Source organism: Carassius carassius, chromosome 5 (assembly GCF_963082965.1).
Source record: "Carassius carassius chromosome 5, fCarCar2.1, whole genome shotgun sequence".
NCBI lineage: Eukaryota > Metazoa > Chordata > Actinopteri > Cypriniformes > Cyprinidae > Carassius > Carassius carassius.
In genome coordinates this window covers 30950177-30976806 of record NC_081759.1, presented here as the reverse complement: position 1 = coordinate 30976806, position 26630 = coordinate 30950177, and the positions used below count along the sequence as shown (strand labels likewise).

The 26630-nt window shown below is 38.5% G+C and overlaps 1 protein-coding gene across 4 annotated transcripts in view; it reads right to left on the bottom strand.

Moving 5' to 3' along the window:
* Positions 1-20528, bottom strand: part of LOC132141234 (GTPase-activating Rap/Ran-GAP domain-like protein 3) — a 73229-nt gene extending 52701 nt beyond the window's left edge. For 3 of the 4 annotated variants that reach the window (XM_059550578.1, XM_059550574.1, XM_059550576.1), the window contains exon 1: positions 20275-20528. In XM_059550578.1, the coding sequence (XP_059406561.1) occupies positions 20275-20375 (101 nt within the window). In that variant the 5' untranslated portion in view covers positions 20376-20528. Of the gene's footprint in view, positions 1-3759; positions 3854-20274 lie in introns of those variants that run through there. The other variant, XM_059550577.1, reaches the window with a different exon arrangement.
* Positions 20529-26630: the final 6102 nt, after the last annotated feature.

The following is a 26630-nucleotide window of genomic DNA, read 5'->3' as shown; positions in this document are numbered from 1 at the left end:
TTTTAGAATTTAAATGTTATTTTTTTTGATAGCAAATGGGGAAAATGGCACTTAGTTCCTCAACTTTCTGACATCTGAAATGAACAAATGCGCACACATGCCTGCCTGCATTTACATATCAACAACGCCCATTCACTATTCAGAAATTTGGCCCGAAACTTACTTTCTAAGGAATTAAACGTTGTGTTTCAGAATTTGCAAAGAGGCTGTTGTTGTTATTGACATCAATGTGAATGCAACTTGTCAGTAAATGCAAAATTTCACATGCAAAGAGAAGATTTACATAATAAGTCTTACAGGTTCTGTGCTGATCACTTCCGTGTTTAGCCTCAATGGCCACCGTAATTTCGGATGAAGAGCAGTGTATGGAAAATTTCCGAAAAAATTAAGCACAAAATATATTTTTTTTTTCATAGCTTCTTTATAGCTCATAATGAAAACATTGTTTTAATATAATGTAGTAAAATGTTACATTTACTATATTTAATAACATACTATTTTGCAGAGATGGGACCAAGTCACACATGTGCAAGTCTCAAGTAAGTCTCAAGTCTTAACCTTCAAGTCTCAAGTAAGTCCCAAGTATTTTTTTCTTGGGCAAGTCAAGTCAAGTCAAGTCACAAGTTATGTCAAGTCAAGTCAAGTCAAGTCCTGTAGTAAGTCAAGTCAAGTCCAAGTCAAGTCACCTTATTATTGTAATTTTACCTGCAGAATCTGATCTTAATAAAGTTAAGACAAGATATAAGTAACAGTAAATTAAAATAATTTGGATTTGCATTGTAAAATACTCATGTTCAGTAAAATACATCATGGAATCAAACAAAATTGTAACTTCATAAAATTATTTATTTTTCACTTCTGCCAACAGAAATGTTTTACATTTTCAACATTTAGTCCATAAAACAAATAACAGCTAAACATCCAACAGACTCCTCTCTGAACACCCCCCCCTCTCTCTCTCTCTCTCTCTCTCTCTCTCACACACAAAGGACGTGACGTGACATGACATGACATTCAGCCAAGTATGGTGACCCACACTCAGAATTCGTGCTCTGCATTTAACCCATCCGAAGTGCACACACAGAGCAGTGAACACACACACACACTGTGAACACACACCCGGAGCAGTGGGCAGCCATTTATGTTGCGGCGAGAGTCAAGGGCACCTAAGTCATGGTATTGAAAGTGGAGAGAGAACTGTACATGCACTCCCCCACCCACAATTCCTGCCGGCCCGAGACTCGAACTCACAACCCTTCGATTGCAAGTCCAACTCTCTAACCATTAGGCCACAACTTCCCCTCAAACACAGTTTACATACAACATTAAACTTTCTTACATTTCCTCTCTCTCTCTCTCTCAAGTTCAAGTTGCTTTATTGGCATGACATTTGAGTTACAGTATTGCCAAATTTAGCATTTAGATACAGAATAAAATATGATTACAATAAAATACAATAAAAATAGCAGCAGCAGATAATATTTCTAATATTAATAATAGTAATTATATAGAATTAAGAATATAAAATAAAACAGTTGAATACAATAAATGATCCCTTTCGTATGGTGTGTATGGTGTATAAATATTTAGCAGCTAGTGTGACTGCCGTCTCATTCTCTCCAAGTATATAGAGTAGTTTCTCCGAGTCATTTAGAGACAAGAATGAAGGATTCAAAGCTTCAAACTGTGGGAAGAATGTTTCTCTTGTAGTGCTGTATTTGGGACAGACAAGAAGGAAGTGTTTCTCATCCTCTGTTTGATTCAGCTCACAGTGTTTGCCTCTCTTCTCTTGGTAGCCAGGATCTTTTATGTCTACCAATCTCTATTTCCAAATCATGATCACTGAGTTGATATTTTGAAAGGATTTGTCTTTCTTTTAATTGCTTGAGTGATAAGTAATTTGCCAGTTTTGTGGTTCTGTTTAGGGCCGAATAACACTGGAGTTTGGTTTGGAGCTCAAATTCATTTTTTAAATTTTTCATCATAATTATACTTCAGATTTTTGTCAATTAGTTTCTGAATGTTGGGGTTGTGATTGGAGTCAGACTCAGTTTGGGTTTCCTTCATCAGGTGAAGCACGAGTGTGTTTCTCTCTCTCTCTCTCTCTCTCTCACACACACACACAATCTCTCTCTCTCAGAGTCATTAAAGTCATTACCTCTATTACAAGGTATTGCACTTGCAAAATATAAGATTCGAGAGTCTTGTCTGCAAGCCGAGCACGACGTGGCCTATCCCACCATGTATGCGCCACCGGTATGCGCGCTCATAATGGAAGCAACGCGGTCGCGACGCTCACGCGGTGCGACACGCTCGACGCCTCAGGGGCGCAACTGCCCGAGCGCTTTGGAAACAATGAGAAAGCGGCGCCATTAGCGATTTCCACGCGTTTTTAGGCGCGAATTATTGACGACAAAAGCGATGACCCTCAGTACCCCTCAAGCTGAGATGTTGATGTGATGTGATATCTGATCTAAGTGGGCGTGGTCTGCGTAAGGTAGAGAGGGCATGACTGATGATGTCATGACATGACAACGCGATTCTCAGCCTGCGCTCCAGCTGAGTAATCAATTTTATTTTTTAAAAATAATTTATATATTTTATATTCAAACTGAAAACATAATGTGATTAACACTCAAGTCATTCAAGTCATCCTGTCTCAAGTCAAGTCAAGTCCCGACTCTTTAACTTCCAAGTCCGAGTCAAGTCTCAAGTATTTTATTTTTTGTCAAGTCAAGTCACAAGTCTTAAAAATAGCGACTCGAGTCGACTCGAGTCCAAGTCACCAAGTCACAAGTCCCCATGTCTGCTATTTTGTAATGTTCACAGTTATTAGAAATATGACAAAGAGTTTACTTCTGGAAGCTGAAGATTTAATGGAAATATGTAGGCAGACAGTGTGCTCTAAAGACAAGGTAAAAATGGTCATAACCATATTCTAAGTGTTGTTAGCACACTTTAACATTAACCAAAAAAATAAAAAATAAAAATATGATATGACATTGAATAACAGTAGCATGCTTTATTACATTAAGCAATACTTCAGAAGAATAAGTGTGGAATATCAGCCCAGATGTGCTCACACAATAACATAGGACATAAATTTCCCCTCACTGCTTGATGCAAGTTTTTTGCTCAACAGCAAAGCTTCTAGCCAATCATTTTTACTGTGCCTAATCAGATATCATACTGTATGTGCTATTGCAAGACCCCTGTCAATTCCTTTTTTTGTAAAATACAACCCTTTTGATAAACCAAAAGATATTTTGCCTTAAGTTCAAATGTTTTGTATCAACAGCATACAGAAGACTGGTTTGACAAGCCCATTACTAATCTCAGGTCTCTCCAAAAATATCAGATGAATGGGAGAGCACAGCTAGAATCTGATCCATGAATCTTTGTATCGCTTTGAAACTATCAGACACAGAGCTAATCCAAAGTACAGGCCGTACAAATAGACTGTCTGAAACTGAATTTCTATATGCATGCAAATTGAATCTATATTTGTGTTTTTATCCACACATATAAGATTTGCTTGGCTTCAGCTAGTTTATGCATCTGGTAACATGCAAATATTAGAAAACATCTACACACATCTGTTCATTCATTCAGAAAAACTGAATGGATTCAACATATTTAATACGAATACTATCAGCAAATTAAATGATTTTTTGTGTGCTTAGCTGTTAGCAATTTAAATCATGTTTAAATTGCAGGTAGATATTACCCCCCCCCCGCCAACCCTCAATAAAACCTTACCTATCAGTGTTTTGATACTTAAAGCAGATCATGGGCAAGTCCCTGACGTCCCCTGACGGTTGCGGAAAAAAAGCTCAAAATGGCAAAGTTGAAAAAAGAGAGAAAAAGATATTAAAATCCTCAATGCTCATCAACAGGATGCTCTTGAGTCAACTGAAACTCTTTCACCACTCCCATCATGCATGTTCTGGACCATCAGAAGATTTTCTTCATAAATAATTGTAGGCCGACAGAATAACTGTCTGGGAGAATATTACTATGCGAGCTGTGCTATTTGTTGAAGAATTTGTTGTTGTCTGTGTACCTGAGAACTAGAAATGTGTTGTTAGGAAATCCTGTAATGCCACACCATTGATCCTCTGCTCTCACTCACACATATCTTGGAGAGCAAAGATCGAGTGGGCTCAAAATCACATGAACATATTGTGTGTTTGCTTGCCAAGAACAGACTTAAGCACAGCACGATCTTTTCCCACATAGATCAGCCATCATCACTGACATCATGCTATACAAGATCAGCATTTTGCACTTTCAACAAAAACACTTTTGCTCCAATCCATATTGAGTATTCCAAAAAATTTGCTAGATTCTGGTTTGCATAGAAACCGGTTAATTATTATTATAATAATTTTTTTGGAGGGGGTGAAAAAAACTGAAATAATGGCATCAGTAATAACTAAACTTAATAAAAAAATACTGACTATTCAGCTTAAAATGTATTTGTTTATAGGCTGATTTTTATAATAATATATCATTACTTGAGTTGACATTTTCCTTTTGTACAAAGTTCAATCAAAGTATCATCAATGCATCCATATTGATTGAGACACTTTTTTTGGCAGAAGAAAGCAGTTCAAATGCAAGCATACAAATGTGTTTTGGATAATATGCAAATTTTATGATATACATGCATACATGTGTCTTTAGAGTATTTTTTATTATTATTATATTAGTCATGATATGTTATTTGGCAACATTTATAAATGCTGTATCAACAGGATGATATCTGTAAATTTTTGCTTAAACACAATATGCTAACTTATACTATAAACATGAAATATTATGTTTAATCTGTATTAAGACTGACTTGTGTTTTTGTTGAAATCTCATGAGAGTTTGAGACAGCAGCCATTATGACTAGAACCCGACCGATATATCGGCCGGCCGATATTATCGGCCGATATAAGCTAATTGCATTTAAATCGGCATCGGCATTTATAACGGCCGATGAAACATGAGAAACAGAGTCTCATGCTTCACTCATGTTATGAGTGTTGCATAGTGTGCCCACCAGAGGGAGCTCTGCAGAGTTAACAACAGCGCCAGAAGTCCACTACAGAAGAAAGCGATCAGCCAAGGAGATGAAGGAGATGTAACTTACTGTTTTGACGGTGAGTCTGTCGTTCGTCATGTGAAATGATTGTAGATTTAGTTCATACCCTGTATATAAAAACTGTGTGGTAGTTCTAGCTAACGGTCCTATCATTATCACTTCTAAATATTCTGTAACATCACTTACAGCCGCTAATGCATTGCTATATTAGATTAGCCACAAAGCTAATACCATGTTTATCAGTGGAAGAGCGCGAACGTTAATAGGAGGTCAAACTATAACGTTAGCGTTTAACTTATTCTTATTCTATTGCGGTGTGTTTCCCACATAATGACCGCGTAATTGGGCCTTTCACACAGGACGCGGTATGCACGGCGCTTGCCGCTGGGCTCAGCGTTGCCCTTCAGATACAACGCGATTTGCGCTGCGCTATGGCGTAGGCGGAGTTTTAAAAACGTTTAGCGGGAGCTCTTTCATAGTCTGTTGTTCCTCATTTCGGTCACCAGCAAACATGTATCTGTCCCGTTGTAAGAAGCGAGAGATAGCGCTAGTCCTGCTGATGAGAATTAAGAGAGAAGCAAGGAAGAAGAGGCTACCCTCAGGTCCAGAGAACAATTTGGTGAATTCAGGCTGGTTACGTTACTCTAACGCTAATAGCTTCCTTTTTAGCAGGCCCCTTAAATGCTTGCTATTAACTTGTTTGAAGGTGGTTCTTCTCAAAATTGACAGCGGTGTGTTCATGACACTAACGTTAACCATTCTACTTCTAATTGATTCCGTAATCTTCCGGTAATAGTAGGAAAGACGATGTTCTTTGAGAGCAAATATAGTGTAGTTACAGTAACTACAGTAGGTGCGTCAAAAATGATTAAACCAGAGGGGACATGTAAATAAATGTGAGCTGAACAAGCGCTTTTTTTTTTTTTTTTTTACATATTGTTACAAAGCAGCTTTACAGACATAACAGGAAAATGTTGAAATAATATTGTTAAATATAAGTAGGTAATACCTATTGCTTGACAAATAAAAAATATATATATATATTTCTCATTTTTGCCTATGTAGGAGATCCCAGTTTATTATTATTATAATTCTAATGATGACATGAGTAATAATACATGGTGATATTATTAATACACATGCTTATTCTTTCTCTGTCTCTCTTTCTGCCTACAGATGGCTGAAAAAGGTGAATCCTGTAGCAGCAAAGTGTGGGACTACTTCTTCAAATACTTTAACTTTAGTATTAGAATTTATTTACAGTACACACACAGACTGTTAAAACCAGCTTCAACTGGAAGAAAGTAAAAGTGTTAAATGTTTAAAACCAGACTGTTTTTTGATCATTAAAAAATATATACTTTTGATGTGCAATTGTTTAGTCATTGAGACTGTAATCTAAGGCTTTTTTTTTAAACATAATCCATTCTGGAAAATGGTTTATACAGCCCACATACATAGAACAGGCAGATATTTTGCTATTGAATGTTGTGTAAGTGCAGTTTATAGGAAATGGGTCTAATATCCAGATTATTTTTAAAATCAAAATATCGGCTTATAAATCGGCTCTTTTCGAGTTAATATCGGCATCGGCCCCCAAAAGTCCATATCGGTCGGGCTCTAATTATGACTTTCAGTGAAACAGAAGAATTTAAAAATTGAACACAGAACAGAGATAAGGCCTGTCAGATCTGTAAAATATGAGGACAAGAAAAGAGCAATTCTGACCAGACAGGACATCAACCTTTGCCCATTCAAACCTGAATGTAGATGATCTGACAAATCATGATTCTGACAAACATGGAGACGCATCTAAATACCCACATCTGACTCTGGCCAGCTGTGGCACAAAGGCTAAATCGTTTGATTATTATAAAGAGTGGGGTCATTCCTCATTGTGTGTGTCTGACAAGGTGACATTTTCAGAGTCTAGACTGTGAACTTCTGGCATTTTAAAGCAGATCAGACTAAGGGCAGAGGTTAGGGATAAACTCTACCTAAGGAAAGAAGAATATACCAAAGCATGCATGAATAAATACATTCATACATACATAATACCAATGCTTTCTGATGGTCACTGTGATTACCAAATGCAATGTCTCACATTTTATCTTCAGGCTGTTTTAGGCACTTAAAGGCTATAGTTTGACAGAATGTTCTAATTCAACATGCCATAGGAAGTCAATCTAACTTAACATTTTCTTATATTGTTATTATTTCTTTCTCCTTAACAGTTCACCAGGCTCTTAATGTTTTAATCTATGCCATCTTTTGGAATATCTGAAGGTCATGTACCATATTCTTATCTGAAACTAAGTGAAGACTAGATTTTACACATTAAATAAATTACAATAAAACGTGATAAATTCTAGTAAAGATGATCATGAGTAATTTTTTTAAATAATGTTAGTGCTGCTGATTCAAGGCTTTTTTTCTCCTATTTTCATGAGTCTTTTTAGTTTATCTGCCTTTTTCAGATACTGTTCGACTTTTCTCCATAACATTTTAAAGTGACTTTCTCTAAATAATTAAAATAGATCACATATTTGACCATAAGATTCGTGACAGGAATGGCTCGCGCAAATCTTATCACACTTCTTGAGCGAGCCGGTGAATGCACACAGAGTAGAGGGTGAATTGTGCAACGCTCAAGAACTGCGCTTCAGTCATATTGAACAAGAGGTGGTGCCAGAGAATTTTGAACGAAGGTGCTTGATCACTGACTGACAGGAGGATCTGGGATATTAATAGTAAGTATAACTAAAACAGGTTATTATTATTTTTTTTTTGTATATGAATAATAATATAACTATAAGGAAAACTTGCCCTCTCGATTTTGTAATATTCTTTATTTTTGTTTTCCGTTTGAAAAGGTGCATTTCTATTAAAGAGGTCCTATTATGGTTTTTCACTTTTTCAACTTTAGTTAGTCTGTAATGTTGCTGTTTGAGCATAAAAAAGATCTGCAAAGTTACCAAGCTCAAAGTCCATTTCAAAAGGAGATATCTATTTAACAGGAATCATTTTTCAAAAACTACAATGAACGACTCGTTTGGACTACAGCGATTATCTTCCGGGATTTGTGATATCACAAATACCGACGAATGGGACTAGACCTGGTTGAGCTCCACTAGAGAAGGCAATGAGTGTTTTCACTTTGTCGGAGACATGCTAGCTTTCACAAGGCAGACGAGCTTAGAGTGTTTAAAATCATCTGGGTGTAAACTGCACTCAGTATTTACAAATGAAGCTCGCAGCAGGCAGCCGCAGCTGTCTAATGGCACTTTTCCACTGCATGGTATGGCATGTTCGGTACGGTTCACTTTTGGGGGGTTTTCCACTGGGCACTGTACCTGGTATTTTTTTTAATACCAACTTGGTTAAGGGTTCAAGTGAACAGTACCATTACCAAAACGAGACGTGCAAACTCTGCTGATCACAGATTGGCTGGAGAGAATCATCACTACCTACATCACTGAACTTGTGACACAAACACCGCTAGACTTAAATCAGCACAGCCAGCGAAGGATCGAATCCAACTATTTTGGACAAGCACCCCTTTTTTAACAACCAAAAATGGCTGTTTCATTGTCTGTTGAGGAAGCACAGACGTTCCTTGGAGAAGATCCACCGAGATATTGATGGAGCGATGCGGAATAAAAAAGCTTTTAGGAGCAGCACAACAATAACGACATATGAATAATCCTGCCCACTCTAAAGCTGAACTGAACTGCAGTGGAAACGCGAACCATGCCAAGCCGAGCTATACCGACACACACACTAGCCAACCTAACCAATAACAGCACATTTTGTATTTCAGAAGGTGGGCCTTCATTTGATACAGGAACTATTTAAGCTGTTCATGCCAAACTGAGAAGACAGGTGTTGTAATAATCCAAAAAGTGAAAATGTATGTATTTTTTGAACAGCATAGTATGGGAGCCTGTTCTAGTACACCCCAAAACAAAATCAAGACTTTGTAAAAGAGCATAATAGGACCCCTTTAAAGACATGTCCATTTCATCTTTGCACCCGATACAGACTCAGAAATCACAAGTTTATTAATAAACAATTAAATAATTAAAATGTCTTATTTTCCCCAGCTACATTCATAATCACTTTGTCAGAGCCTTAATTGCTTTATGTGTGAGCCTAAGCGTGGAATAGGCTATAGCCTACTATGCCTGCCTATACAGGTGCATCTCAATAAATTAGAATGTCCTGGAAAAGTTAATTTATTTCAGTAATTCAACTGAAATTGTGAAACTTGTGTATTAAATAAATTCAATACACACAGACTGAAGTAGTTTAAGTCTTTGGTTCTTTGAATTGTGATGATTTTGCAAACAAAAGCGTAGTTTGATGTGTTTGGGGGGGGGGGGCAGCGCTGTTTTATCATACTGGATACATTTGAAAGTTCTTTTATAATGCTACTCTGTGCGGTCGTCACTGGTCTATTAAAACGCACAACATATTAACGCGTCTTTGGTGTGTCCATGTTTCCCTTTCATAGGTCACTTCGATGCTGCGGTGACGTCATCGTATGGGAAATGCTATTGGCTAAATAGTGCTTCGCACCACCCTATGCATGCGTACGCATCGTATACCTGAGTGACGTGCGCTATTTCGTTCAGATTTCATTCCTTCAGGTAAGCGAATCATCTGTGCCCTAAGGAAACCATCTTGTGTTCTCAGCGTTTTTTTCTTCGAGCAGTGTTCAACTCCTCTTCGCAGACGCGATGAGTCAACGAAAGGTAAGAGCCGTATAATGGGTTTATCACGAGGAGGCACTCATGAGAGGTTTGTTAACAGCCTCTCTACATGTTCTCTCTGTGATAGCCTATGGCTACAGTAAAAAAAAAAAAAAAGAATCTGCGCTCTGGAGTGTATTTTCTATAGGTTGCCTCGCGTCTAACCCCCACCGTTACGCTTCTGCGGTCGCCGAGGCGCCGCACGAGGTGGTGGTTTGGGGCGATTTGTGCGGCTTTGACTATGAATACAGTGATGCACTGGAGTTTTCCACTTTGCTCCCTCTCCCCCACTCGAGCGTGTTAATCAGCAGATTTGCTTTTTCAAACTATGTTTATCCACCGCGGCTTCGGACTCAGAGTAGGCTCTGGCACATGCGGTTCTTTCCCTCCGAGCGGACAGGAGAAATGCGCCTCCCCTTCCTCAGTGAGCTGTTGAATGTGTTTACCCGCATGGTGGATAAACTATCCACCCCGTGAGCCGCTACCCTTCTTCACGGACCTCCACCAAGAGGTTTCGAGGTCCTGGAAGCAGCCTTAATCAGCGCACGTCAAGAACGCCGCGGGTTTCGTCACCATTGCTGACATGGTGGACTGCTGATATACAGCGATGCCGCTGTGGACGAACTCTCTAGCTGAACGGATCGCGCCGAACTCGGCCGCGGCCTAAAGTCTTCCTGTTCGCCAGGGACTGTGCCCTCCATTAGAGAGCGCTGTTGGACCGCTAATGCACATCCAACCCTCTCACTGCAGTCCCAACACTCTAACACTGACCGTCTCGCAGCATCATTGGATCGAGCTATCACTTGAGTGCCCCCTCAGACACTCTGCACAATCCAGCCTTAAGAGTTTGAGGGACGGCACAAGAGGGTGACTAAGACAGCTTGTTTATGACGGCTCACATAGCTGCTGTAATCAAGCTAGCGGTGTGACCCGATGTTCATTTTGTTGGATTTTAATTCTGCCGTGGATACGCTTCAGGATTAGACACAACGAAACGTAGTGACTTTTACACATGCGCTTTCCTTGCTTACGGACGCTGTGAGCTTTCCGTGCTCGGACGTTAATGCATGTGGGAACGCTGCAGGCGGAGGCTTGGAAACCACTACGTTTTATGGGCCGCAGGGTAGCGCTTGCCCGGCATTTTCACTATGGGTGTTACACACAATTCGTCACGGATACACTATTCAGTTCAGAAAGGCCCGCCTTTTTGCCGTGGAAATCTCCCATGGTTGTTAACCAAATCAAGGTGCTGCGACAGGAGCATCTTTGTGGGCTATAAAAGTAGACCCCTCTCAGATTCGCTTTAGAGGGCAAAGCATATCAATACTGTGTTCTTCTTTCGGCTTAGCCTTGGCTTATCGAGTATTTTCTAAACGCATGGACGCAGTTCTGGCCCTGTTGCGGCTCCAGGGCGTTCGTGTATTAATTGCCTGGACGATTGGCTGGTGTTAAGCACAATCGCAGACTCAAGCACACTCCCATCGGGATCTTGTGCTGAATCATCTAAACAGCCTGGGCTTATGCACGAATTTCTAGAAGAGTGTTTTAATTCCCTCTCAGCGGATAACCTTCTGGAATAAACTTGGACTCTCACGCGATGACAGCAAGACTATCTCTCCCGCGCGCTCAGTCTCTCGCGTCATGCGTGCGTCACTTCAAAGTGGGTTGCACAGTGACGGTGAGTTTGTGCCTCAGACTTTTAGGTCTAATGGCCCGCTGTGGTTCTCCCTATGCCCTCCATCACCCCTAGGCTTGGATGCGTTAGCTCACAATTGGGCCAGAACCAGCTTGTATGCTTTCCCCCTGATTCGTCTATTCCAGCGGTGTTATCCAGGATACGGCTGGACAGAGTGGAGCAGCTGCTGCTGGTGGCTCCATGGTGGCCCACACAGCCGTGGTTTGCGGACCTGGTCAGTCTGTTAGCGGGCTCTCCATGGAGATTCCCCTCAGACAGGACTTACTATCACAAGCACAGGGAATGATTTGTCACCAAGGCCAGATCTATGGAAGCTGTGGGTGTGGCCTCTGTGCGGAGTGAGTTAATATGTCCCGGTCTTTCTGTTGAAACCACCGAGACTATAATGAATTCTAGGGCAACTTCTACGAGACTGTAGAAGACTCAAATGGAAACTGTTTATGACCTGGTGTTGAATTCGTAATTGGATCCGGTTTACTGCCCAGTGGCTTCTATAGTGGAGTTCCTTCAAGACCGTTTCTCTGATGGAGTAACGCAAGCCACTCTGAAAGTTTACGTGGCAGCCATTTCAGCTAACCACGTATATATAGATGGTGCTTAAGTGGGCCGTCATCCGCTGGTCTCTCGTTTTATACAAGGTGCACGACGGCTGAGGCCTTTCCACCCTGTGCGAGTTCCTTCATGGGATTTATCCATTGTGTTGCAAGGTTTATCAGGGCATCCGTTTGAGCCCTTTGAAACTATACCGGATAGAATCCTGACTAAAGACAGTTCTCCTTGTGGCTTTATCCTCCCTCAAGAGAGTTGGGGATTTACAGGCTTTTTCTGTTTCGCCCTCGTGCATGGATTTTGCACCAGGCTCTGTGAAAGTATTGCTACGACCGAGGCCTAATTATGTCCCTAGGTCGCTTCGAACCCTTTTCACTTTCAACAAGTGGTCTTGGAGGCTTTACCCCCTGCAGAGGCGGGGTCAGGAGATCTGAGTCTTGGCCCTGTCAGAGCGCTGAAGACTTATGTTGATCGAACAGCTCCATAGCGTGAGCCCGACCAGCTTGTCTGTTAGGACACAAAATACAGGCCATGCTGTCACAAAGCAGCGCATGTCCCATTGGCTGGTGGAGACTATATCTTTAGCCTATGAGGCGCACGGACTCGCTTCGCCCTTAGGAGTTAGAGCTTATTCCACGAGAGCAGTGGCTTCATCACAAGCTTTCTCAGTGGTTCTTCTATATATGATGTCTGTGCTGCGGCAGGATGTTCCTCACCGAGCACTTTTGTCAAGTTTTACAGTCTGGATGTGAGGATGGCTCCTGGCTCCCGGGTTCTGTCCGCTTGAGCAGATGCTTTCCTTGGATTCCAACTAACAGGTACGTCAGGCGTGATGGTATAGGGTTCCCATACGGTGACGTCACCGCAGCATCGAAGTGACCTATGAAAGGGAACATCTCGGTTACGTATGTAACCACGGTTCCCTGAATAGGGAACGAGATGCTGCGGTCCCGGCCATTCCGTACCTTGATAGCATTTCTTCAGTTCATGAAATCTGAGCAAAATAGCGCGCGTCACTCAGGTATACGATGCGTATGCATGCGTAGGGCGGTGCCAAGCGCTATTTGGCCAATAGGATTGGCGGGGTGGTATAGGGCATCGGACATTCGTCACACCGAGGGGTGTGCCCATACGGTGACGTCACCGCAGCATCTCGTTCCCAATTCAGGGAACCGTGGTTACATACGTAACCAAGATGTTTCTACAAAACCGGAAATCGAGGGGTTATGATGTCATTGGCAGGCGACACGATGACATGGTACATGTCTCTAGTTAAAACTATGGGTTAAAATTGCTTACTTCTCTGGATTTAAACATTCTTCAAAACATTTGGGACAATGTAAGTAAACAAATCAGCAAAATACATAAAACTGTTCTAGTGGTTTTTGGATATTTTAATAAATAAAAAAATCATACATATTTTGCATTTAACAGCAAAACTTCCTATTAATATTTGTATTGCGCCTCAACAGGTGTCATATATGGTACTGCAAGACCCATCCAAGCTAAACACCACATCATTTACCTTTCTTTTGGTTAACATATAAGCTTTCTGAAAAACCAAAGACAAACTGTATTTCTTGAAATGCTTTGTGTCAACAGCTAGCGGACAACTAGTCTATCCAAAAATATCAACTGCCTTGGAGAGTATGGTTAAAATTTGTTACGTTGTTACTTCATCTTAAAGTCCAATGTGTTTCATTTATTTAACCACAGTGTCCTCTAGTGGGTACTGTTGTCTACTGCAGAACCAGATACAGTTGGTAGTTCACCTTGATCTACAAATGTCCTTTGATTAGTTGCATTATTTTCTCTATTTTTATAAATGCTTTAGGTAAGGACGTTCAAGCAAAAGTACACTTTTATGCTGATGACACTGTCATTTATACATATGCTCCTTCCATAACACAGGCTGTGGAAGAGCTTCAGACTGCATTTCAGTCATTACAAACTGCTCTGCTTAATTTAAAATTGGTTTTAAATCCTCAGAAAACAAAAGTTTTCTGAAAAGTTCATGGTCTTTTCAAAAACCTGCCTACAGTTTCTTGATGATCTTAGCATTTTTACGTCTGATGGTAAATCCATTGAAAGGGTACCCACGTACAAGTACTTGGGTATATGGATAGACGATAAACTTATATTTAATGTACATATTGCTAATCTAGTTAAGAAGCTTAAAATAAAGATTGTCTTTTATTTTAGAAATAAATCTAGCTTTACTTATAATGCCAAAAAAAACTTGTAGAAGCTACTTTTCTGTCTGTGATTGATTATGGTGACATATTATATATGCACGCAGCTTCCTCCGTCTTACGGAGCCTTGATTCAGTGTATCATGCGTCTCTGCGCTTTATTACAAATGCAAAGTTCCTGACTCACCATTGCATTCTTTATGATCTGGTGGGTTGGACAGCACTGACCACCCGCAGAAAACAGCATTGGTATATTTTTATATATAAAGCCATGCTAGGTAAACTTCCAGCTTACCACTGTACCCTTCTTTGTCTCAATTCTGCTAGTTATGAGCTACGCTCCTCCAAGTGGTTGCTTTTTAATGTACCTAGGGTTTGGACAGATTTGGGGAAAACTGCATATTCATACTATGCACCATGGGCATGGAATAATTTGCAAAAAGATCTTAAACTAGACACGTGTATATCAATTAATGCCTTTAAGACCATCATAAAAAAATGTGATGAAGGAGACATGTAGTTGTTTTTCTTGAGAGGTCCTTGTATTTGAATGATTTTTGAATGATTGGATGTGTGTATGTTTTTAGCTATGTTGTGTTTATGTATGGCTGCTATCTTGTATGTAGCATTTTAATATGTTGTTTATGTATGGCTGCTACCTTGGCCAGGTCTCTCTTGTAAAAGAGATTTTTGATCTCAATGAGACTTCCTGGTAAAATAAAGGTAAATAAATAAAATAAATAAATTAAAAAAAGAAAAGCATATAATTCAATTCATAACAGTCAAGGAAATAATTGATCCAACAGCATCAAGCTGAAAAATACTCAAATGTAAATGTAAAAAAAATACTAAAATGTATTTGAAATACATCTATTTTCTGCTTAGTATACTACAATGACATTTAAATATTTATGTGCTTAATAAAAATGCCCTGCAATTGTATCTTTGAAATACTAAACTGGTAAACTTAAAGTCTGCTAAACTGAAACAACTAATTTTGCGCCTAATGCTCTTAAAATGTGTGGAAGTAGTGCTGAGGTCCAACTAAAGATATACTGTGTAAACTAGTGCAAGTATACTTTAGGTATACCTTAAATATCTTGAATTTAAAGACTGATATTACAGAGAGACCATAAAATCTTTATCAATAGTTATATTAAATATTTTAGGCATAATATTAAGAAATGTGCATTGTGCAATAATGAAATATTCCAAATAAAGTTAAATTATAATTCTATATCAGTAAGTCTTACGTGATATGTCAACATATTTTAATGGATTTGAAGTATACTTAGTATAAACAAATGTATTTTAAATAAATGATGTTTTTTGTTTTGTTATTTTTAAAACTATGCATCTGAACATTTTTAAAAGATCATGTGACTATATTAATTATTTGTAGATATAATATCAAAACGTTGCTAATCAAGCATCGCGTTAGTTCAGTCAGGCCACGTTAGTCACGCTTGCATCAGCTGACAGTCAGCTGTTCTTGACGTGTACCAATCCAGTCTTGACACCTATCACCTGCGGTCTATTTAAATTCCCATTCTTCAGTGTCTCTTCCATCGCATCGCTGCTTGCAATTAACTCCCTCCTCCAACCCAAACTCCACCAACTGAACCTGTAATCCGATCTAACTTTGTTCTTTCTTTACAGTCTCTTCATTGGAAACAGTCTCTATCACATTTTGTTTACAACTCATGTAATTGTGAATTGTAATTATGTATGCTTATAATGGCTATGTTCTGTACCCCAAGGGGTTTTGTCTTGCAGGTATCCCCGCTCTGTCCAAGCATGGCTGTATGGACAGGCGTGTGGAGTGTTGCCCAGAACATAACCATACTGCCAACACTTACTGTATCCAATAAATTGTCATAAAATATACTTGATGGAAGTGGTTCTGATTGAACTGTATATTACTTATAAACTCTTACAACTGGTGGTCACTAACCACCAGGTGGGGCAAGCTGGCAAAACATCATATTCTTTAGCTCAGAAAAGCTCAAGCAGGTCTAACTTCATGCAGAGTTCAGTTCCAGTCCTGCTGTAACACACCTGTCTGTATTTTTTAATGTACCCCATAACCTTGATAATCTGGTTCATGCGTGTTTGATCAGGGATGGACGCAAACTATACAGATCAGTAGATCTTTAGAAGCAGGACTGAGCACTAGATATCAGCATTGTAATAGTCTTTTTTATTGGAAAACAGTAGTGCAGAAATTACATTACATTAAACACACAGACAAAAATCAGTTTGTTTTTAATATAATAAAAGAAAGTGTCATTCTCTTAACGTGTGAAAAATATTTCCTTCACATCTCTGTTCAGTCAAATGTACTAGGCCTATATAACACCATGTCAGTGGGAAGTATACCATTTTGCAAATGGTATACTTCATGCTCCAGTCATCCAGTAACTACACTTTTTATATTCAAAGATCTCTTGCCATCCTAACACAAATCTATGCAACCCACACCACCAAATTTACGCTACACACACCCAGTGTGAATGCCCTTGGGGAGCAACCACCAGTAATTCAAACAGTGGTCTGGCCAAAGGCTAAACTCCAAAAAGCTTTGTGCGTTCCAGGGTTGCTATAATGGGAAGAGAGACTTTCCTAGTGAGGCTTTCTGAAGTGAAAAACACTAATGTGTAGGTATGCATCTTTAAACCCTAAATGGAAGCATATGTGGGCCCGGAATAAAAGTTTACATAGGGCTGTAATCAGAGCGGGACTCTTTCTTTTATTCCTCCGCTTGATTTCCGTCTATTTTTCTCTGCAAAAAAAGAGGTTGTGATCGTGCACACGCAGACTGCACAGCTGAGAGTGATTAGTGTTAGCTGTAGTGCTAGTATTATCAGATTGGTACAAACCACAGGGCTAACTGCACACAAGCCAGAAAGAGAAAAAAGAAGAAGAGAAATATGGCTGAAAATAGCAAAAAACGGTTAATACTTCTCTCTTATAGTCTCTTCGCAGGCACAATGCAAATGGTTCAAATGAAATTTGTGAGATACTATTCAGGCACATGCTCAGGTTACTGGATGAGTTTGTGTTCAGCTTGCTTGGTAAAAACACATTCACGTTCATGAATACACAGATGAACTCAGTATGAGTCACGAAGTGTCATCTCCACCCTAACACTCTTAAACGTGCCATGAACTTTCTCACTCTTATTTCTAAGTTCATCATTCTCGCTTTCAGAGATATAACTACAGTATGCAGGGGGCAGGCAGGTTTCTGTTTGATTACTTGTTTAAAAAAAAACTTTAGATTCAGAATTAGATTCCTTATCAATGAATGCTAAAATTCAGAAGCACAGACACAAAAAAAGGCATACATTTTTCATAAATCTTATATTTTATTATATGATTATTCTTTGTACTCTATCTATCTTATAAATTATTTAATGTTACCATTAATATAACATAATACATTATTAAGTATATAATTTTATTTATTTATTTGTGTTTATTTTTATTTTTTTTGTTAAAGTTATGTATAAGGTGTATTTGTGCGTCAAGGTCTGAGTTTAACTATTTTATACAGTGATGATGGGCATGAATGTGGGCATTCCACTATCATTGCTGCCTTTTCATGGTGACAATACAAAGGAAAATATGAGCTGAACAAAGGTGCAACACTCACTCTTCAAAGTCCAAGATTTATTAATAAAACAACATGACGTTTTCGACAATACAAAGGAAGCAGTTAATGCAAAACCAGCTGTCAAAACCACAAGAATACATTCATGCTCATTTCTTCTAGTTAAAAGGAAAAAATGGCTATAAAATGCTCTTCTGTACTCCCTGTATGATCACATTATTGGGATCTATTGTATATTTTACAGTGTTGTGTCTTCTTTGAAATATGGTATTTGATTATCTGTTGTTATTAAATATATTTCATTATTATTTAGTTATTATAGAGTTGATACTATCGTTGATCTTCTTTCACTTTAAATTTTTTTTTAATTATATTTCATTTAACTAGTCTTTTAAAAGACAAGAATAAACAACAGGTATCTTTGTGGGTTGAATGATTTATAATGTGAAGGAAATTAAAGTACCCTTTAGAGGTGTTTACAACTAATTCCTGACAGAGAGGCTACGAAAGAAAGTAGATAAGAGAGAGAAAAATAAATGGTGCATGAAAGAGCACAGAGAAAGGAGGACATTCTAATGAAAGAAGAGAGTTCACTTTAGAAGGAAAAAGGGAAGCAAATAAGATAAGCAAAACAGAACAGCTGTTACAGACATAGCACTAGAAATCTATAATGGACAGCAATGTTTCGTAAACAGCCTTTGACAATTTCACAGCATTTCACCAGACCTTCTATGTACGGTATATAGACGTAAAATACCGCGCATGAGTGTTTGTATGTGGCCTTCAAAACAACTGAATGATCAAGTTATCCTCTGCCACTTGAGAAAAATGTCTTCATGATAAAACATTACGAAGGAATGAATTGAAAGCTATGGGCCTCTCGCCTACACATCGTTAGAGGCTGATGCATTCTCCCCCTCATCAATGTCCTTGTCTGAGCACAATAAGTCTGGCCGCAGTAGTAATTTGTTGCTTGTTTGGGAAGTGTGTAATTTGTGGTTTAAATGGGAAGGGATTTGTGGGACTTTTATTGAAATATAAGGTACATTCCATGGAGCCCATCAAAGATGTTAAGCCATTTTGGGTCACACAGACTTGATGTTTCTGTATAATTACCGGTGAGTGCTTCAAATAATCACAGCTTTGGTGATATTCAGACCAACAGCACTCTTGCTTGTGTGATATTGCTTTTATGCAGTAATGGTTCAGGTTAATAATGAAATCATTTAGTGGCTGCATCTGAAATCACATACCCTCTGAGTAATTACTTTTGAATATGTACTTTGTATCTGTTAAAAAAAGTGTATTCTATAGTATGAATGTAACATTCTTTATGTTGTCATTGTCATGTAACATCTCAGCGTCAACTTATGCAAATTCTATCTCATGGTGTATTTCAGAATGGACGTATAGGTCATTTGGGTACTACAATAAAGTAGTGAAGTATGCATATTCAGATGACTGACAGTCTTGCATTAGGCTACTGTACATATAGGGCCTCTCATTTCAAAATGACCTAAAATTCAGTAGAAATATGATTGCATAGTGTACTTTACATAAAGTATTGTCTCAGCATAACACTGCAGTCTACACCATGATGGTCCCAACATAGCCGACAGGCCAAAATGGGGTGTGACCTCTATCTTGCTCCCTCTCTTTCTATGTATCTCTCTACTTCTGACATGGACACACTATGGCTCATGTACTAAACCACCTTTGTTTGTGATGCACTACCATTACTGAGCATGGGCTTTAACACTGCCATCATTATATCCTTTCACTTTCACTGAGAGAAATGGGACACTGAAAACACAATCTTCTTGCAAATATGAGAACAACGGGTCGATACTTGAGGTACGCATTTATAGGAAGGAACCATTCTCAATAATTACTGTCTGAGTACACCTCCCCCACCTCCAACTGTTCACAGGGAATCCCGGTGAAAAAATGAGTTATTGCTTTTGGAGGCTGATGTCTCAGTCCTTAATGGACCAGGACTCACTTTAGATGACCCTCTAAGACTAGTTTATTTTCTGTATTATCTGTATTGTGTATTTTCTATTCCATTCTATGTTCTGCCTGTTTCGATATTTTAAGTGCTGTATATGCTCTGGCAATATATGCTGACAATCATGCCAATAAAGCTATGTTGACTCTGAGATCCCTAGCGACAGCCTTAAGACCGTTTAATATGCTGCAGGTCTATGCCAAATGCATCTGAAAGCTCGTCCAAATCCACACACTTGAGTAAAACATGTCTATCTCAGATGCCATACACACTTCTGTGATAATTTACAACCCAACCATCCGGTAACCGGATGATGCGGTGTTCTGAAAATGCCCACTCCCCACAAGAACCCCCTTCCCCTTATATCAACTCACCTCGTTATTTCGAAACTGCAGCCTTTCCTGAGTAACAGCGCTCTCTTTCGCATGATCCCCGATTTCTCCCGCCCCAAGTACATGTTAATATCCGAATTCATGGTGGTGGGATAGCAGGGCACACTGGTCCCGAATGCAGGCGCAGAGACACAGAGGCAGCGCGAGCGCGAGCGCGAGCGCTTATAATGATGGTGATGCGGCTCTGCTTCGCGTCTGGCGAACGTAGAACCGGGAGGGCGCAGAAAGAGAGAGTGGTATATAAGATCAACAGTGGGTCCTCCTCCTCGGGAAAGGCAAAAAAGTGAGCCACACACTTTTTGCAGCCAGAGAAGGTATTATTTAAGTGGATAAAATGTGCTTAGTGATGCGTAAACTGTAGTCACAACGGTTCCTTTGGATCAGAAGTGCAAAAAGTCGTCGGCAGGATAATCTCCGGGTCGATCCCCCGTTCCCGTTGTTTAGGGCACGTATAGTCTGCGCGGTCCTAATGTCTACCCAGAAGAATGGAAGAAAATACATGAATTTTTGTGGGGCGGCGACTCATTTGCGCTGTCATTTTCTGGTGGCGAAATTTTTCATTTTCCCGGCGAGAACAATACAGCCTAATTATTTATAAGACACTGTTTTTCTTTAATGAATTATTTTCTTTATCTATAGCTATTGTGTCATAGACTACACTCTATTCTAAAGAATTTACTCGGGGGCCAAACCTCAAGCCATCACACATGAGTTTATAAATACAGGCAGACACTGATACCTAAAGTAAGTGTGAAACAAATGTGTGTGTGTGCATTACAATAACAAACAACACATAACACACACATGCACAAGCACAAGACATAAGGATTCAAAAAAGACTAATAGCCAAATAGAGCAGATGTTCTCTGGTGGATCATAATCCAAAAATGGCTGGCATGTCTGTTTTGATTGGGTCACAGACTGCAGGAAAAAAGTGATGCTAAATGCAAATACTGTGCAACCAACCAAATAACCTTTCATAGTTACTGTTAAACAGCAAAATAAATAAGATTATCAACTGCTAATTGATACATTGCCATCTGTGTGTGAGTGTTTGTGTGTTACAGTAATTATTAAAGGATTACTGGAAGAACTATCTGAGCATTACTCATGTTTGTCTAGTGGCAGGCATGCAGCAATGATCATGACTGAGGTCGTTTTGATTTGCTCTGAAGGTGGATATGTGTGTGTCTCAATCTGAGTGTGTTTTATGTAAGCATACTATATATATACAACTTCTCAACGTTATACGTCATGAACACATTAATTTGTTTATTGTTATGTTCTTCAACCCACTTTATTTTATTCTCTTGTACTATGTAAGAACTTGAATGCCTTAGCAATACTGTAATGATTACAGTCATGTCAATAAAGCTCTGTTGGTTTTGACTCACTTGGAGAGAGAGACGAACGCTCAGATAAATAGATACGCAGAGACAGTGAGCGAGAGATTTTAAGCAAACCAGCTGCCATTGATTTATTTGGCATAGACATCTTAGTAGAATAATGGCATAGACATTTATTCTGTCAGATTAGTATTATTTATTTCGTTGACAACAGTTCAGCCAATCAAAGTGATTAAAAGTCAATGTCATGCCTATTTGTGCTATGCATATTTTGTAAGAGGGAGATGGTGTCCAGGCTCACCTTGTAAGGATTCTTTGTTGTCCAGATGGTAATACTGTGTACATTTCACTCACTGACGGAGAATGTTTGGTTTGTGTGTGTGTGTGTGTGCGCGCATGTGTGTGGAACTTGACTGGGAGGCTGCATGTTAATTTTCTGAGACAGCAGAATAAAACGAAATAAGAGAAAGAAAATAAGATCTTGGTTATTGTCAGCCAGACTTCTCTAATGTGCAACACTGCGAGTAGACAAAAGATATGTGTGCTAAATCATTGAGGCAGATGATTGTGGATGTGAATATGCTAAGTAATATTGTTGTTATTGCACAGCTGATTGCATCATTTGTCTTCAATCAGGTTTCTTAGTTGCATCACAATGATATTAGTGTATCTTGATCAAACTTAATAGCTGCTATTCTGTCCACAATCAGTGGTGTTCTTTTATAATGCCTTTCAAAGGGATGGGGGATGCTGGTATACAAAAAACCATCCTCCATTTGACAGAGGGTTACCCTGGATACGCCAATGGATAATTGGGAAAGCTCTCATCAACTGATAATGTGTGACTCTGATAAATGGAACCCATTGAAACATGGAGATTTTGAGATCCTAATTAACTGTAATGGGTAAAAAAGGTCATTAACAATGTTTTGAGAGGAAGAATAGAGACCATAAAGTAAAGATTTAAAATGATGGGAATTTATGTTTAAGTTGTCTGTTCTTGAAATTGAAGTTGAAATTATTGAACCAAATCAGCATATTAGAATGATACCTGAAGAATTGTGTGACATAAAAGACGGGCAATAGCTGCTGAAATTTCAGCTTTGCCATCACAAGGTGGTTTTAAAATTTGTTAAAATAGAAAACTTGGTGGAAAATTTTTTACATTTCACAATATTGCTGGTTTTACTCTATTTAAAAAAAATCGCAGTCTTAAAAAGTGAAGAGACTTCTTTCAAAAACAAAAACATTTTGATGTATATTCCCTTTTTTTTTAAGGTAGGCTACAGATTTTATTGACCGTTTGATTGACCTTTTGGTTGATGGATGTGTAATCACATACTTCCAGCACCCTCTGACAGCCACTGAGGTGGGAATGCTACCAGATCTTTCTCCAGGTAGGCTATTATGCGAACTCCTAAACACTTTAAATCTAGTATCACTTCCATCCATTAATACTTTTAAAAACCTTTTAAAGTCAACTCTGACTGAACAGTGCAATTGTTTTTAATTAGGTATCTTATACAATTGTATGTTTGTATTTGCTGACGTTAATGTCTTGTTTTCTTTTCTAGTATGTATAGAGATTTGTGGTGTACTATGTAAATTATGTCCTGTCTTTTATGTATTGAAACTTTTGGCCTCCAGTCTTGGCCAGGACTCCCTGGGCGAAGAGTTACTGTAACTCAATGGGACCTTTCCTGGTTAAATAAAAGAAATAAAAAATAAAAAATATAGTGAAAATGAAAGTGAAGTGACATGACATGTGGCCAAGTATTGTGTCCATACTCGGAATTTGTGCTCTGCATTTAACCCATCAGCACTGAACACACACACCTACGCAGCTGTCTGGGGTTTAGTGTCTTGTTCAAGGGTCTCACCTCAGTCATGGTACTGTGGGCGGAAAAGAGAGCTGTACATTCACCCCCCCCCTCCCCAACGAGAGACCATAATATAGACCATAATACCAAAATTACCTTGAATAAATACTATAATTTTATATATTATATATTTATTTATTTATTTTGTGAAGTGTAGTGTTCTTGTTGAGTCAGTTATCCTGGACCTACGTGACTAAATGAGTCATGTAGGTCCAGCTGGAATGTGGATTTGTACATTAGTGTGTTAAGCTCCCTCTGTGTGGAAATTAAAGAAATAGTCTCTGTTTTCCCCTACACTTTCATAAACACTCAATGGAACATGCATTTTCTTACAGATCAAGCACACACACACACACACACACACACACACACACACACACACACACACACACACACACACACTCTGCCAAAGTGATTTTTTTCCCACTGACATGGGGTGCTTGTGTTTTGATGTTCCACCCAGGGTGCATTTCTGCTCTGATAGTCTTAAGGTTAATCCTTGAACCAAAAACACATGTGTTCACATACACACATATGAATACACACACATGGTACATTGTGTCCCTGGGGCATCTGGAGGAAAGATGAGAGCTACTAAGAGATTAATTAGACTCACTTCAATAAGTCATTGAGATTCACACACACTCTCGTTCCCTATTTTTCTCTCTCCCACTCTCCTCTTCACCTCCTACCCACTCCTGGCAGTACAATTTGCATGAGTTTCATCTAACCAGAACTTTCTTTTTTTATCACGTCTCCATTCCTTCCTTCCATCTCTAAGGTGACCTCTTTAAGAACACTTCCATAGCAACCGTAAGCACATTTGGTGCACTTGACCCATCCAGCTGGTCACTATGGGCCCTGCAGAGGCCCTATAAATTAGAGCTGGTTTTACTGAGAACTTCATTAGGAGATTATTACTGAATGAAAATACATGAATCTGAATGAAATAGTCATTCATTTTGATTGAGCAAGGATAAATCTAATGAATTCATGCATTAGCGCTGAAGGAGATGCTTTCATTAATAAATGGGGGCAACGAGACTTGACATACTACAAACTATAACAAATTTAATGTGGGAAAAGATACATTTTTTATGTCAATTAATATGGGAACAGGACAACAAACAGAGGTACATTTATCTAGAAGTATATGGCCCAAATAAGTATATTCATGGGAAGTAGGGGTGCTGAGGGTTCTTTTCTAGCCCAATAAAAAATAAAAATAAAACAAATTTTATTAATTTGTATATTCATTAAAATTCATAGAAAAAAGTACCCTAAGCCTACAATGATAATTAATACTTAAGGTTGATTCAGTATTACTCTTAGTGAAAAATATAAATAAAAATAAATCCCCCACACAACAGCAATAGGCTACTACAATGACAAAGTAGCTTAAACTTTTATTAAAAGAACGAAGAAGACATACCCACGTTTAAAAAAAAAAAAAAAGGGTTTTGGATTTTCCCCTTACTTCAAACGATTGTTTAGTTTGTTGCTCATTATTATTAATGATAACAAAAATAATAAAAGGCTATACAATAAAACAGTACAGTGACAAATTATGAAATAATTATATATATATATATATATATATCATAATTTTGGCTCTGTATACTCCACCAGAATAGAATTAAAATGAGACAATCAAGATCAAACTGAAGTGCAAACTTTAAGCTTTAATTCAAGGGGTTGAACAAAAATATAACATAAAAAGCTTAGGAATTATAACCATTTTTATACAAAGGCCTTGTTTGCACCTTGTGGTGAACACTCTGTATTTGCTCTCGTGAAGTCTTCTCTTGATTGTAGACTTTGAAAGTGACACCTCCTGAAGAGAATTCTTCACTTGGCTGGATGTTGTGAAAGGGTTTTTCTTTACCATGGAGAGGATCTTCTGATCATCCACATGTAGTACATTTGACCACTCCTAATGCTCCTGCTATCTCTCTGATGGATTTGATTTGTCTTTAAAGCCTAACAATTGTCACCAGTATGGAAAGCTCTTTTACCACATGATATGGGTTCACAGGAACAGCTTATGGCACACTTAGAATCAACTGCAGACCTTTTACCTGCTTGATTGATGTAGGAATAATGAAGGAATAGCCCACATTTGTCCATGAAATGGCTTTCACACTAACTGTCCAATTACTTATGGTCCCTTGAAAAAGGGGGGAGGTACATATTAAAGAGTTTTAATTCCTTAACCTTTATGATGAGAACTAAACCCCCAAAATTAAAGCTCAGAGTGTGCAATTTAAGCCCATACTAATTATATAAAGTGTAACTTGAATATGTTTTTGGTTAACAGCTAAAATAATAAAAAATGTGCCTGTGTCCAAATATATATGGACCTAACTGTATATAAACACACACATACATATCTTTGATAGGGACTTTAGCATGAGTCTGCAGTGTGATATGATTATATCAGATTAGTTTCAGTTAATGTCAGGAGTCATGGGTGATCTGATATATGCCATTGCAATTGGATGATAGTAAATATTATAATAGGAAATATCAGACTGCTGGATATGTGACTGACCAAATCAGAACTGAGTGCTCAAGAGTACTGAGATAATGCTTACAAATAGCATTAGACCTTATCATAGTGTCATATTTCACATTTGACAGGAATGAAAACAAGGGATAGATGGCAAAGTACTCGATGCATGATTGCTTCTCTGTTTAGCCTCAGTGGCAACCGCAACTTCCAGTGCTGAAAATGAAGCTCTACATTAAATCTGGAAGAAGTGTTGACAAAGCAATATTGATTCAATCCACCTTTGATTTATCAGTATTTATAGCTTCTGGAACTTATTACTAACACATTAAGTTTTAATAAAATATGCCATGTTATTTTTACTGTAGTTGATGTTAAATGATATACCATATAATCTTGTTTTTTATCTTACAGGACTTGGGGTGAAAAATAATAACAGAAAATCCTTGTTCCAAGTAGGAAATATCTTGTGAATTGTAGGAAGTTGTATAAATAAAGCTTTATATTTACTTAAACTAATAAATGTATCCACCTTTTCTTGCCGTAAAAATTGGTGCGGGCCCATTTGTAAATTCTATTTGTCCAGCTATTTTTAGATGAGCA